Consider the following 16,527-nt stretch of genomic DNA (forward strand, 5'->3'; position numbering starts at 1 on the left):
CGGACGACGACGACGACGACGGACGCCGGACGCAAAGTGATGGGAATAGCTCACTTGGCCCTTCGGGCCAGGTGAGCTAAAAATGAAGATCAAGGTTGTCTATTTTTCACTTTATACTATAGAAACATTTTTTTTCCATCATACAAGTTTTTCATTCTAATGTCTGTTCACCATGTGGTATGAGTGCCAATGATACAATTTGTAAAAGTAAACCATTATAGGTCAAAGTAAGGTCTTCACAGAGCCCTAGAAAGTTTACATAAAAAATGTTCACTTTGAACTTGAGAAAAGAAGCTTGAATATTTTTTTCTTTCAGTAATTGTCCTTTAAACAACTTCGTGTATATCAAATATTGATACAAATCATGCAAAAATAATGTGCTAGATTGTCAAATAAGCCTTATTGAGCAATTACATGCTTACCAATATTGCAATTCATTGCCTCATATGCACAGTCCACTAAACACTGCCATGGATGAAGCTTTTTATATAATGACTAATTTCAAAAGTTTTCGATCCTTTGGTTCTATGTATACACAAATTTGACTGCAGAACTTCATTGACAGAAAAAAATCTTTACAGTGTGATAAAAAATCAAAGTGCTTGTAAGCACTGAACAGTATAGTTGCTTCAACTTACCCTTCCGGAGCACCTGAGATCACCCCTAGTTTTTGGTGGGGTTCGTGTTGTTTATTCTTTAGTTTTCTATGTTGTGTCATGTGTACTATTGTTTTTCTGTTTGTCTTTTTCATTTTTAGCCATGGCGTTGTCAGTTTGTTTTAGATTTATGAGTTTGACTGTCCCTTTGGTATCTTTCGTCCCTCTTTTATCAGTGAGAAGTAAAATTAAATATGGCATTGGTTGCAGTTGATTTCACAGCAGTTCTAGACAAAGGAAGATAACTCCAATTTTAAAGATGAATTTAACAATGACATCATTTATAATTTTAGAACAGATATTAGATTCCTGCACCTTGCAAAAGTTATGTAATTTTCTTGTCATGTGTAACATCATTGTGTGCCATGAATATCTGAGCATATATTACATTGATACATTTCTGGAAATGTTCGTTGATAGGATGTATAGAATGTTATGATCAATGCACTATATTTTGTATATCAAAAGGTAGTGATAAGTCTTGGAAGATTTAGATATCAAGTCAGTTCCATAGGGTTTTGATTGCATGCAATCTTTACCAAAAAATTGTAGAAGATGCACTCTTAATTTCATGCCTTTTACTTTTCAGAGGAATTGGAATTTGTTCCTTATAGGACTGTGTATGATCAGGAGTATTAAAAAGAATAAATCAAATGACTTTAGACTGGAAAAATGACAAATACAGTTTTTTTTGTCAGTTTTGTATCAAGAGGATTTACATTTTTTATCAAATGTCATTACAGGGGATTGTAATTTCTAGTCAATATAATCACAAACGAAAGGGTTCATTAATATGTTGGTTAATGGATCTTTCTTCATGATTTTTGTTTGGTGTGTTCCCATGCTATATATATACAAAAACATTTGAGGATATATATGATAAAGTTGAAATGTACGGTATAATACTTTTATGTTTCTTAAAGGAACTTTCTCCCCCCCCCCTTTTTTTTTATTAAAAAAAAGTAAAACATACTTTTCAGATAAAGGTATGGCACTATAAAAAATCTTGGCCTAAAAATTAATTTAAATTTTCAGTTTTATGTTTATTCCTATTTTTCCTTCAAAACTTTTGTATTTTAGAGAAGCTAAAAAGTTGTGATGGGCTATAGAATTTATTTGAATACTGTCTGATTCTTAGACTGACTATTGTGCTCATTCAATAATGTATACATGCTTCATGCTGTGATTTTTATCAAATACTTTATTTAAAAAAACTCACATATATGAATTTTGCAGAATTTCCACATTCCTCAAATATCTAGAAATCTTTCAAATTAGACTGAATATTATCTTCTAGACGTTAATAAAGAATTCTTGTATGCTATCAGTACAAAAAAGAAGATGTGGTATGATTTCCAATGAGACAACTCTCCACAAGAGACCAAGTGACACAGAAATTAACAATATGAGGTTACCGTACTGCCTCCAACAAAAGCACTTAGCCCATACTGCATAGTCAGCTTTAAAAGGCCCCTTGTTCTCAATTGGCAAGTAACCCCCAAGGGTGACTGGGGTATAGAAATATGGTCACTTGGTCTTCTCTCGACCGGCAGTAAAATGCTTGCCGAAGTTTGTTTGGCTGTGCGGGATGTATCAAGTTCGCAGTCACGTATGATCAGAAGGGGGACATTAAATCTGATGCCTCGTGTAAAGAGAGTGCCACGCTCTTTGCACGTTAAGAACCCTTGCAACAACTCTTTTGAGGGATCCGTAGGTGGCCTGTTGCAAGGCAAAATTTCTGTCCCTATCCAAGATACCCTCATTTTCCAGTGGCAGTCCAAATTTCCCCGACCATCATCCCAGATGGCCCCTATCGTATCAACCTACCTATTGTATTTATTGTGAACTTGTTCTCGTTCTGAATATGCATGAAATATTTGCCACTGGACGTTAAGCAACCAGCAATTAATCAATCAATCAATCAATTGGCAAGTTTGGATAAGCCACATCCTTTCTTTTCTATAATTTCTTTTGCTTGATGTCAAATCCAATAATGCATGGGATAAAAAATTTTAAAGATCATTCATAAGGAACATGAATACTAAGTTTCAGGTTGATTGGACTTCAAACTTCATCAAAAACTACCTCGACCAAAAACTTTAACCTGAAGCAGGACAGACGAACGGACTGACATATGGACAAACAGAGGAACGGCCGCACAGTCCAGAAAACATCATGCCCCTCTACTATCATAGGTGGGGCATAAAATATAACAAATATGATGCTTTGGAAAATTTAAAAAACTAGATGTGTCAAAGCGACACGAATGGCCCCGTCTCAAAAAAACGAAAAATCTGCAATTTCTATAACACATGTGGACACAAACATGATGGTAGTCTCACGTATCATAAATCAGCTCAAAATCTGGAGGCATGGAGCAAAAAAGTCTGTATAACTATGATTTTAAACAATATTCAAAGTTGTAAACCCTCAATTTTGGCAAAAATTTGCGAAGCGAAACAAAACTTAAACTGATTTGTAACTCATCATGCATAACTCACATACCAAAAATCAGCACAAGATCTGAAAGCATTTAGAACAAAAATCTTGTTTAACTGTGATTTTCAACAATTTATCAAAGTCTATAGCCCTTAATTTCAGCAAAAATTAGCTGAGGGGAACAAAACTTAAACTTGATCTGTAACTCATCTTGGTTAACACACATGCAAAAAATCATCCCAATATCTGAAAAAATTTAGAAAAAAGTCTGTATAACTGTGATTTGCAACAATTTTTCAAAGTCCAAAGCCCATAATTTCGGCAAAAATAAGCGGAGCGGAACAAAACTTACACTTGATCAGTAACTCATCATTGCTAACTCACATACCAAAAATAAGCCCAATATCTGAAGGCATTTAGAAAAAAAAAGTCTGTATAACTGTGATTTTCAACAATTTATCAAAGTTCAAAGGCCGTAATTTCGTCAAAAATTAACAGAACGGTACGAAACATAAACTTGATCTGTAACACATCATGGTTAACTCACATACCAAAAATCAGCCGAATATCTGAAGGCGTTTAGAAAAAAACTTCATATCATTGTTGCAGAATGACAGAATGACGGAATTTCGGACAACTTTGTTGCGGGGCCATAAAAAAGGTTTTAGTGAACCATATCCCACTGCATAAGTTGTATTTACAAGTCGAAAAAATCTCATTAATCATAAAATAAATGGGGAAGGAGTTCATGGGACACAGATGATGCCTTCGCTTGCACACACCATTATAAAGGAACAATACTTAAGAACTATAAAAGTGACACTACCCAAATTCACACTTGATGTGTGTTTTGTGGTTATAAGCATCATGTATAAAAGTCATAATATTTGGTTGAGGCAAACTTTTCCATTTGTAAAGAGTCATTACTCTTGAAAGGTAAAAGTGACACCGCACATTTTCAAATGTGGTAATAAGAATTGTGTATAAAATTTGGTTGAGGCAAGCAAAGGTGGAGAATGAGAACCAATTTCAGGATGTAGGGACCTACAGACAAACAAGGGTAAAACTTGAGCATTTTACAAACAAGGGTAAACCTTAAAGAACAGAATATACAATTTTTAAGGCCACTTTTGCACATTTATGTTTAAAACTTACTGATGTGTAATTTTGCATCTTTTTCTTGACTAATGTATAATATTTGCAGTATCTCTCATGCTCTTTCTTTATGTAAGGTATACTGATCCGAGATTCCTTGGCAGGGGGTGGTGGGATGGGATAGTCCCATTTATAGTCAGGGGTATAGATTCCTCCTGGGAGATGAGGGAAGTCTGTCATCTCAGTTGTATCTGTCCTGAAAATGATGGAAAATATATTCATTACATTAATTGTATAGATTCCTCCTGGAAGATGAGGGAGGTCGGTCATCTCAGTTGTATCTGTCCTGAAAATGATGGAAAATATATTAGTTTGATAGCAATGAAAAACTGTCGGTCATCTCAGTAGTATCTTTCCTGAAAATGAGGGTAAAATACATTAATTTTATTGCAAAGAAACACTATGAATTTCAGTAAAAGTTAACTTGCATGCATATAAATAAATAAACTCATGGTAGATACCAGGATTGAAATCTAATATTTGGGCCAGAGGTGCATTTCGTCTACAAAAGACTCATCAGTGACACTCGAATCAAAAGATGTTTAAAAAAGGCCAAAGTACGAAGTTGATGAGCAGTGACGACAAACCATTACTTAAAGTTTCGCCCAAAACAACTAGGGTTATCTATTCCTGAGGTAGAAAAACCTTAGTTTTTAAAAATTCAAAGTTTAGTAAACAGTTTATTTATAATTAAGAACATTTCAACGTATCTGACAATTATCTGTTTTACTTTACTTTGTGTCGGAGGCCTTTCCTTGAATACTCTGATTCACCTTAATTTTATTGGTAAAAGGAATCACAAGTGACCAACATCAATGCTCACTGAAAGTCTTTTTTTAAACTATATGATGAATACAGAGTAGGCTCAGAATTGAACATTATTGAGCGTTAAATGTTTATAAACTGCAAAAGTCATACTCTATCTGTAAAATGAGAATCTTTTGTCTCAGCCAACGTAAATTTCCATTTTACTTATATTGCTCAAATTTCTATCTATTTTAATAGTACAAATAAATTGTATAGTCCTTTTTAAAAGAAAGCATTGTATCTAACGCTCATCTAGTCTCCTATTGACCTATATATAGCAGTCATAATATGACAAATCTTTTAAAATTAGTTAGTTTGACTGTATGAGCACATACTTTGAATTCAGAATTTTAATAACATAATGTTAGTTCAGAATGTTAAGCTTATATTTGTTATTCTGGTTGCTGAACAATCGACACAAATAAAAATTAAAACCATAGTGAGTTTGCAAAAGCTACATACAAATAATGCTATCTTCTTTTCCAAGAAACCTACCTCGCTGCAACTTTTCGCGATGATAGTTCATTGCAATTTTTTTTTAATGTTTATATATTGTCAATGCCTTTCAAGTTTATACATACAGTAACATCTATGATTAAACAAATACCTTTCAGATCTTCCATACTTTTCTATAATAGCAGGTAGATGACATTTTGATTGGACCGACCGTACAGTGCTGCCCCCTAGTTCAGAGGTTGCATCAGACATGCCAGACATGGCAGAATATCTCTCAGGATAATGGTTACGTGACACAGGTGCTGGGATTGCTGTGGTCCATTGCATTTGTAAAATACCATATTTGGATTGTCCCTTGTCCCTAGAATAGAAAAAATGATTTGTAAAATACCGTCTTTAGATTGTCCCTTGTCCCTAGAATAGAAAAAAAATCATTTGTAAAATACCGTATTTGGATTGTCCCTTGTCCCTAGAAAGGAAAAATCATTAGTAAAATACCATATTTAGATTGTCCCTTGTCCCTAGAAAGGAAAAAATCATTTTTAAAATACCATATTTGGATTGTCCCTTGTCCTTAGAATAGATATAAAAATTTGTAAAATACCATATTTAGATTGTCCCTAGCAATTAGTGTCACACTGTAAGAAAAGTTACTTGTATACAAAAAGAAAGCTAAATCACTTTATAAGCAGAGTTTTAAAATTGTTAACACTGTTGTAAGACAGTCCTCATATTCAGTGTGTAGTGTTATAAGATCCCTACCCCGTTTATAGACCAGGTAAAATCTGTGTTTTGTTTAGGGGAACCCCAAAATAATTTAAAAGATAAACCTATAGAGCACTGTTCCTTTGCTTTTGTGTTTTTGGCTGTGCATGTACTAATTTTATGTCATGGATTGATACCCTATATCCTTTGTTTTTTTTTTGTAGAGATCAACTTGTAGCTATAGACTTTAGAAAGTAACATAAACAGTCGGTTAAAGAGCTCTTAAGAGCTCATGTTCTTTGTTATTGTGTATATACGAAACCCGACTTTAAATAAAGATTACTTTACTTTACTTTACTTTAAACTCAAAAACAAATAAATAAGTTATAATAGATACATACTCATCCTTTGTATGAACACCCAGTTTCCCTGGTATAGATTCTATCATGTGATGTCTTTCTTCTGCTGGTGGTAGAGAACCCTGAAAGAAAGAATACAACAACTATAGCAAACATGATAAAGAGCTGTGCCATGCATGCTTCTTATGCCTGTCGCCAACTGGACAGTTTTTTAAAAATATTTTAACTTCTAAAGTTCCATAACTCTGCAATGTCATAGAAATTTATATATATATAAAAAAAGTTTATTTCACTATCAGATACAAAAACAGTAAAAAATATTTTCTTTCAAATCTCAAAACCCATGTTGATGTTTCCTTTCAATGTTTTTATTTATCATTTCTTTTTACCAAATCACACCTGTATGTGTTTTGTTACAAATTGCGGGACAAAAAACTTTTATCTTTCTTTCTTCTTTAAAGGGGCACTAGCTGTTAAAAGTTCATGTTCATCAATTTGACTCAAATTCTCATATTTGATTTTAACAATGTATAACATTTATCTTAAATTAAAAAAGTCTAAAATAAACAATTTTATCCTGATTGAGAGTAATTTCTAGAATTTGATTGGCTGATATTGTCCTAATAAATTTCAGTACAATTTTTTATTACGTCAATAGGAATTATCTCCCTTATTTATTAAATCAATTGGGATTATCTCCCTTATACCATTGCCCTAATAATTTATTTTTTTTAAATTCAGTTGCTGTATAGTCCTGATATTTTTAATTTTTCACAGTTTTATATTAAATATCTAAAATATATTTGGTTGATATTGTCCTCATATTGAATTTAAATATAATCTTTATGTAATATAACAAAATCAGGATAAATTCGTTACACAGTGTTCAATTGTCCTAATAAGGAATTTATTGGGTCAATAAAATTCATATTGGGTTTGGCTTCGCCTCACCCGATATGAATTTTATTAACCCGATAAATTCTCGTATTAGAATAATTGAACACTGTGTAACTAATAAACCTGGCACGGGCTCAATAAAATGTATCTTCGTTTGTGTGTTTTTTAGTCAACACGCCATCTAATTAACTATCGAGTTAACCCCCAATGCCCATATAAGCAATATAAACATAGAAATAAAACCCGTGCAATTGGATTTTTCTAGGTCAGTTTAATATCTATTATAGATTAAAAAAACATGTATTAAATGTCAACTATTGGCAAACCATGTCAAATTCAGTGAATTTTAAAAAAAATTACATCAAGCCCATTTGTAAAATGTTAGACTTTTGAGCTTTAGACTTGAAATCAGAAGTAATAAAATAAATTGTTACTTACTGTAGATTCCTTATTATTCAATACAAATTTTCTTTGATTTCCTAGGTACAGGGAAATCACCAATTTAAATGTTCAACAAATTATTACTTTTCCATAGAAAACCCAGGAATTCAAATATCAACGAAAAATGGATTTTTCCCACAATAAATTAGTACTCACGAAAATAAATGAATTCACAGTTCGCCCACATTTTTTTAAAGCGGGGGTATAATTAATAAAAATTCTTCATCAAGCTCAAATGTAATATGGCAAGGTTTGGGGCCTCTTAAGAAATAAATGAACAGCTACTGATTGTTGTTTCATAATTTCAAGAATTTTTACCTACTTAGCCTACCCACCCACTTTGACTGACTTCAGAAGTCTTAACCCTGCCTCACCTGGCAAAATGGGCAAAGTAGGTAAATTAACTGCTACTTATTGTTGATTCAAAATTTCAAAAGTTCTTACCTATAGGCATAAGGTAAGAACTTTTGAAATTTTGAATCAACAATAAGTAGCAGTTAATTTACCTACTTTTACCAACTTGAGAAGTCTTAACCCTGCTTCGTCAGGCAACATGGGCAAAGGAATAAATTAACTGCTACTTATCGTTGTTTCATAATTTCAAATTCTTACCTTGTGTCTACCCACTTTGACTGACTTCAGAAGTCTTAACCCTGCTTCACCAGGCAACATGGGCAAACCTTCACTTATGTAGTTGACAACCAGAGCAGATCCTGGTTTCATCTTCCCTTCGTTGTATTCTCTCTTTACCATTTCCATTCTCTTTCTCTCTAATGCTGTTGGTGTCTGGAAAAACTTCATCCAATCTGGTTCTGTGGAAACACACAACAAAAAAATTAATAAACCAGATGCTCCGCAGGGCGTAGCTTTATACGACCGCAGAGGTTGAACCCTGAACAGTTGGGGCAAGTATGGACACAACATTCAAGCTGGATTCAGCTCTAAATTTGGATTGTGATTAAATAGTTGACACAGCATAGGTTTCTGACACAGAATGAATGTGTTCTAATGAACTTAAAATTTTTGTTTTCTCTTAGAGCAATTCACTATGCTGTTGAATATTAATCCTCTCAAAAAAATGTTTGAAGAAATTTTCTTTTTTATTTATGAAATTTCAAATGAGAAAAATTGAACCCAATTTTTTTAATCACATTCCCCTTTCCCTTATTCCAAAACTAATCTCAATTAAAATTTCTAATGGAGTTTGCAACAATAACTACTCATTTAAATACATCATAAAATATTAAGATGTAAAAAAACTGCTTGTTATCACTGAATGGTAAAGATTATTTTAATTTATCAGTTGGTAGTAAAAAGTGAATATACATTGTATATTGTATATAACAAAGATTTAAGTTGATTCTGGACAAAGAAAGATAACTCCAATTAAAAAAAATCTTGCTATTGCACAATATTTTGCAATTAGATATTTCTTGCTTACTATTCTGGACAAAGAAAGATAACTCTAATTAAAAAAAAATTTGCTATTTCACAATATTGTGCAATTAGATATTTCTTGCCATTGCGCAATACTGTGCAATTGAAAAGACTTGCTATTGCACAATACTTAATATAATAATTTTGGATCCTGATTTGGACCATCTTGAAAACTGGGCCCATAATAAAAAATCTAAGTACATTTTTGGATTCAGCATATCAAAGAACCCCAAGATTTCAATTTTTGTTAAAATCAGACTAAGTTTAATTTTGGACCCTTTGGACTTTAGTGTAGACCAATTTGAAAACAGGACCAAAAATGAAGAATCTACATACACAGTTAGATTTGGTATATCAAAGAACCCCAATTATTCAATTTTGATGAAATCAAACAAAGTTTAATTTTGGACCCCGATTTGGACCAACTTAAAAACTGGGCCAATAATCAAGAATCTAAGTACATTTTTAGATTCAGCATATCAAAGAACCTAACTGATTCATTTTTTGTCAAAATCAAACTAAGTTTAATTTTGGACCCTTTGGACCTTAATGTAGACCAATTTGAAAACGGGACCAAAGGTTAAGAATCTACATACACAGTCATGACAGTTAGATTCGGCATATCAAAGAACCCCAATTATTCAATTTTGATGAAATCAAACAAAGTTTAATTTTGGACCCTTTGGGCCCCTTATTCTGTTGGGACCAAAACTCCCAAAATCATTACCAACCTTCCTTTTATGGTCATAAACCTTGTGTTTAAATTTCATAGATTTCTATTTACTTATACTAACGTTATGGTGCGAAAACCAAGAAAAATGCTTATTTGGGTCCCTTTTTGGCCCCTAATTCCTAAACTGTTGGGACCTAAACTCCCAAAATCAATACCAACCTTCCTTTTGTAGTCATTAACATTGTGTGTAAATTTCATTGATTTCTATTTACTTAAACTAAAGTTATTGTGCGAAAACCAAGAATAATGCTTATTTGGGCCCTTTTTTGGCCCCTAATTCCTAAACTGTTGAAACCAAAACTCCCAAAATCAATCCCAACCGTTCTTTTGTGGTCATAAACCTTGTGTCAAAATTTCATAGATTTCTATTAACTTAAACTAAAGTTATAGTGCGAAAACCAAGAAAATGCTTATTTGGGCCCTTTTTGGCCCCTAATTCCTAAAATGTTGGGACCAAAACTCCCAAAATCAATACCAACCTTCCTTTTGTGGTCATAAACCTTGTGTTAAAATTTCATAGATTTCCATTCACTTTTACTAAAGTTAGAGTGCGAAAACTAAAAGTATTCGGACGCAGGACGACGACGACGACGCCGACGTGATAGCAATATACGACGAAAATTTTTTCAAATTTTGCGGTCGTATAAAAATTACTAATGTATTGTTCATTTGACTTCTATGTATTTGCAGAAAAGAATTCTTAAAAATCCATTTGTATTAATTTATATTTTATTCCTCGATGCATGTTAATATATGATACATACGAACTCTGACTATTAATTCCATAATTTTTGGTCAATAATTAAAAAAGTTTCCCATTAGGTCTCTATGTTAATTTTATTTTTTGAAGTGTTGATTACCTGATGGAGTAAGTATAAGTAGTGTAACAGCCATCCAACCAAAACAAAAACAACATACATGTGCTTTTAATGTTTGTTTATTTGTATCATGTGACTATACCGATTTGAATATTAAAGGACATCAATGAAAATGGTCATCACTTTATAGTTTTGATTCTTGATTTTATATCATTATATAAGTTAACTAACTATACACAAGCTTGTCATGCTTTTATCATGGTGAGTTGTATAATAATACAAAGAGGCTCTGAAAAGTTTATTAATAAAAACAGACTAAAGTTAATATACATTCAGTTATTTATTATAATGTGCAAAATGCACATCTTGACTTTATGTATTTGGAAGCAAACAATTTAGGAAAATAAAAAAAATGTTTTTATAGTTTGTAAATTCTGTCATTACTCATGTCCACTAACATAACATATGAAGGTAAACATATAAAACAATATTCATTTTCATATCCTTTGCCTATAAAGTACTTTTTTACTAGTTTATACTATATCTAATTTTTAACAGAAAATGGTAAATGCAGTTTCCTATCATATATAGAACAATTATTACAATCACATGACATGAAATCTAAGTTTGGTTGATGGTCAGTAAGGTCATCTTAATATTTAAATATACAAAGACTTTAAGTCACATGGTACAAATAAACAAACATTAAAAGCACATGTATGTTGTTTTTGTTTTGTTTAGAAGGCCGTTACACTACTTATACTTACTCCATCAGGTAATCAACACTTCAAAAAATAAAATTAACATAGTGACCTAATGGGAAACTTTTTTAATTGTTGACCAAAAATTATGAAATTAATAGTCAGAGTTCGTATATTCATATATTAACATACATTGAGGAAAAAATTATTAATTTATAAAAATGAATTTTTAAGAATTTTTTTCTGCAAATATATAGAAGTCAAATGGACAATAAAACCATTCAAACGGGAAAACCAATGGTCTAATCTATATAACTAGAGGCTCTAAAGAGCCTGTGTCGCTCACCTTGGTCTTGTGCATATTAAACAATGGACACAGATAAATTCATGACATAATTGTGTTTTGGTGATAGTGATGTGTTTGTAGATCTAACTTTACTGAACATTCTTGTTGCTACAATTATCTCTATCTATAATGAACTTGGCCCAGTAATTACAGTGGAAAATATTTTCTAAAAATTTAAAAAAATTTATGAAAAATATTAAAAATTAAATATAAAGGGCAATAACTCCTTAAGGGGTCAATTGACTATTTTGGTCATGTAAACTTATTTGTAGATCTTATTTTGCTGAACGTTATTGCTGTATACAGTTTATCTCTATCTATAATAATATTCAAGATAATAACAAAAAACGGCAAAATTTCCTTAAAATTACCAATTCAGGACAGTAACCTAACAACAGGTTGTCCGATCCATGTGAAAACATCAGGGCAGATAGATCTTGACCTGATAAACAATTAAACCCTGTCAGATTTTCTCTTAATGCTTCGGTTTTTGAGTTATAAGCCAAAAACTGCATTTTACCCCTATGTTCTATTATTAGCCATGGCAGCCATTTTGGTTGATTGGCCAGGTCAAGCCACATATTTTTTAAACAAGTTACCCCAATGATGATTGTGGCCAAGTTTAGTTTAATTTGGCTCAGTAGTTTCAGAGAAGAAGATTTTTTTAAAAGATTACGAAACAAGAGGCTGTCACAACGACAGCAAAACGGATTTATTTACATTTATTTGTGTCCTGGCAATATCAGATGATATCATTACTGATGAATGGTGAAAGTGAAAATCATCAATATCAAATTTGACCTCTATTTTGTCATCAGTATCAACATTTTGAAATAATAATATTTGAAAAGCTTAGATTGAATGGTTCATGAGTAAATGCAACAACGTGAATGGAAACGCCATTTTACGATCTTTCAAGAACCATAACTCCTGAACAGTAAAAGTCAAAATCGTCATTATGGAACTTGACCTCTATTTTGTCATCAGTAACAACATATTAAAATTTCAAAAGCTTTGGTTGAATGGTTCATGAGAAAATGCACGGACACGACGGGAAACACCATTTTTCAATCTTTCAAGAACCATAACTCCTGAACGGTAAAAGTCAAAATCGCAATTATTGAACTTGACCTCCGTATAGTTGTCAGTAATAACATATTAAAATTTTAAAAGCTTTGGTTGAACGGTTCATGAGTTAATGCACGGACAACATTTGATTGCCGCCTTTCAAGAACCATAACTCCTGAACGGTAAAAGTCAAAATCGCCATTATTGAACTTGACCTTCGTATAGTTGTCAGTAATAACATATTAAAATTTTAAAAGCTTTGGTTGAACGGTTCATGAGTTAATGCACGGACAACATTTGATTGCCGCCCGCCCGCCCGGCCGCCCGCCGTACATCCCCAAATCAATAGCCGACATTTTTGTCACAAAAATCCGGTTAAAAATGGTTAAAAATTGACTATAAAGGGCAATAACTCCTTCAGGGGTCAACTGACCATTTTGGTCATGCTGACTTATTTGTAAATCTAACTTTGCTGAACATTATTGCTGTTTACAGTTTATCTCTATCTATAATAATATTCAAGATAATAACCAAAAACAGCAAAATTTCCTTAAAATTACCAATTCAGGGGCAGCAACCCAACAACAGGTTGTCCGATTCATCTGAAAATTTCAGGACAGATAGATCTTGACCTGATAAACACTTTGACCGCATGTCAGATTTGCTCTAAATGCTTTGGTTTTTGAGTTATAAGCCAAAAACTGCATTTTACCCCTATGTTCTATTTCTAGCCATGGCGGCCATCTTGGTTGGTTGGCCGGGTCACACCACACATTTTTTAAACTAGATATCCCAAAGATGATTGTGGCCAAGTTTGGATTAATTTGGCCCAGTAGTTTCAGAGGAGAAGATTTTTGTAAAAGATTACTAAGATTTACGAAAAATGGTTAACAATTGACTATAAAGGTCAATAACTCCTAAAGGGGTCAACTGACCATTTTGGTCATGTTGACTTATTTGTAAATCTTACTTTGCTGAACATTATTGCTATTTACAGTTTATCTCTATCTATAATAATATTCAAGATAATAGCCAAAAACAGCAAAAATTCCCTAAAATTACCAGTTCAGGGGCAGCAACCCAATAACAGGTTGTCGGATTAATCTGAAAATTTGAGGGCAGATAGATCTTGACCTGATAAACAATTAGCTCTAAATGCTTTGGTTTTTTAGTTATAAGCCAAAAACTGCATTTTACCCCTATGTTCTATTTTTAGCCATGGCGGCCATCTTGGTTGGTTGGCCGGGTCACGCCACACATTTTTTAAACTAGATACCCCAATGATGATTGTGGCCAAGTTTGGTTTAATTTGGCCCAGTAGTTTCAGAGGAGAAGATTTTTGTAAAAGTTAACGACGACGGACGACAAGTGATGGGAAAAGCTCACTTGGCCCTCAGTGCCAGGTGAGCTAAAAAATGAGAAACATGAAACACTTATGAACCACATAAACAAACAACAACTAATGAACATCAGATTCCAAACTTAGGCCAGGTGCAAACAATTGAAGGATTGAATGTTTTAATGGTACCAAACCTTCTCTCTTATCTGAAACAATACCTATATATGACTTGACATCAAATTGAAATTTTTTTTATCACATGAAAGTTATGCTTGAATTCACGCCAAAATCTCATCAAACCCACCCTTTTCTCTTGGTGTTGACTTTGCCGAACCTCCTCCAATGGTACTGCTAGATTTGACAGGTGAAAGGTTATGTTTCCTGTGGGACTCCTGTCTTGGTCTATAAGATGCAGCTGGAATGAATAAATTTGCATAATTTAAAATCCTAGAATTCCTGAGTTGATATTTTCAATCACTTGATGAATTAACAAGAATTTGTCAATAGTACATGGATGCCCAACTCTCACTATTAATTTCTTTGTTCAGTGGACCATGAAATTGGGGTAAAAAAAACTTATTTAGTATTAAAATAAGAAAGATCAGACCATAGGAAATATGTGTACTAAGTTTCAAATTGATTGTTCTTCAACTTCATCAACACCTACCTTAAACCAACACTTTAACCTGAAGCTAGAAAAAAAGAATGAATGCACAGACCTAAAAACATAAATGGGGCATAAAAAGAATATTTGTCCTTAGGATAGCATGCCATGCTTTTTTCTTTCACTTTTCCATGTTCAATGAGGTGGAAAATATTATTGAGAACCTAAATTACACAAGGAAGCTATTAAACCAAGAGTTCCAAATGGTGAAGTTGAAATCATCCCTTCGTAAATTTTACAGACGCCATCACGATTTGGAATAACCGTTTCACAAATGATATCGGATATGTTCCTTACGTCATAACTACAATCCCCTTCCCTTTCATGAATGTGACCTACCGAATTAGACTATTTACCGGATTTGTAATCACATAAGCAACACGACGGGTGCCACATGTGGAGCAGGATCTGCTTACCCTTCCGGAGCACCTGAGATCACCCCTAGTTTTTGGTGGGGTTCGTGTTGTTTATTCTTTAGTTTTCTATGTTGTGTCATGTGTACTATTGTTTTTCTGTTTGTCTTTTTTATTTTTAGCCATGGCGTTGTCAGTTTGTTTTAGATTTATGAGTTTGACTGTCCCTTTGGTATCTTTCGTCCCTCTTTTATGAATCATTTTGAAAAGTTCACTTAAGTTAAACATATTTATTTATAGTGGATTAGGAAACAAGTTTTGCAACTTATATTAATCCCTTTCCACTTTGTGGGTGTGAGTGCTGCCTTGTAGCGGCATTAACCTGCTCTTTTTCGAAATCTAAAAGTTCCCTTATATCAAAGAAATTGAATAATGCATGAATCACTCTGATCTTTCATTTCATCAATTGACTATTCTATACATCACAGTCTTTTGTTACTTTTTTACATTCCATCAGAAGCATATCATACATACCTCTAGCTTCTATCTTCTCTTTAGACAGGAATGGACTGGCTTTGTAAGACTTATAGCTGTAAGTATCAGATATATCACGTCCAATTCCTGAGTCCTGGATACTAATAATACCGGAGTCATTGGTACTCAAAGTATCACCAACCTACAAAAATTAATAATTTGATCAATTAATTACATTTTCTCTCATTAAATACGAATTAAGACTAGCAATACCCAATTCACTGGGGAAAAAGGGGGATGGTTTCTCACATATTTCTTATATGCCACTACCTACAATTTTTATTTCCATGTTCAATCCTCCAACAAATTTTTTTCTGGAATAACCAGGAACAAAATATCTGTCATATATTTTCCACCCAACCATCAAGTCCTGGACACTAATAATATTTAAGTAATTACCACTCAATGTATCAACACTTGACAGATATCAATGCACTACTAAAATAAGTGTCATGTTTGCTAGTTCTGAAAAGTATGCTATTATTAGTAAATCAGATATGGGAACATGGGGCATAGTGCAATTAATTGGGGATGAGAAACTTCCATTTGATGTTGTGATTAGTTTATGTGATCTAGTGCCGGATCCCAAATTTTTCAAAAGGGGTTTTGGCACTGACTA

At 32.9% G+C, this 16,527-nt stretch overlaps 1 protein-coding gene across 1 annotated transcript in view; it reads right to left on the bottom strand.

Moving 5' to 3' along the window:
* The window catches only part of LOC143058020 (uncharacterized), a 71,237-nt gene that overhangs the window by 3,842 nt on the left and 50,868 nt on the right, over positions 1 to 16,527 (bottom strand). The window contains exons 12-17 of the mRNA XM_076231480.1: positions 15,909 to 16,050; positions 14,662 to 14,772; positions 8,528 to 8,727; positions 6,620 to 6,699; positions 5,665 to 5,874; positions 4,251 to 4,446 (exon numbers count right to left, since the gene is read on the bottom strand). Of these exons, the coding sequence (XP_076087595.1) occupies positions 4,251 to 4,446; positions 5,665 to 5,874; positions 6,620 to 6,699; positions 8,528 to 8,727; positions 14,662 to 14,772; positions 15,909 to 16,050 (939 nt within the window). The remainder of the gene's footprint in view (positions 1 to 4,250; positions 4,447 to 5,664; positions 5,875 to 6,619; positions 6,700 to 8,527; positions 8,728 to 14,661; positions 14,773 to 15,908; positions 16,051 to 16,527) is intronic.

Source organism: Mytilus galloprovincialis, chromosome 14, assembly GCF_965363235.1.
Source record: "Mytilus galloprovincialis chromosome 14, xbMytGall1.hap1.1, whole genome shotgun sequence".
Classification (NCBI taxonomy): Eukaryota; Metazoa; Mollusca; class Bivalvia; order Mytilida; family Mytilidae; genus Mytilus; species Mytilus galloprovincialis.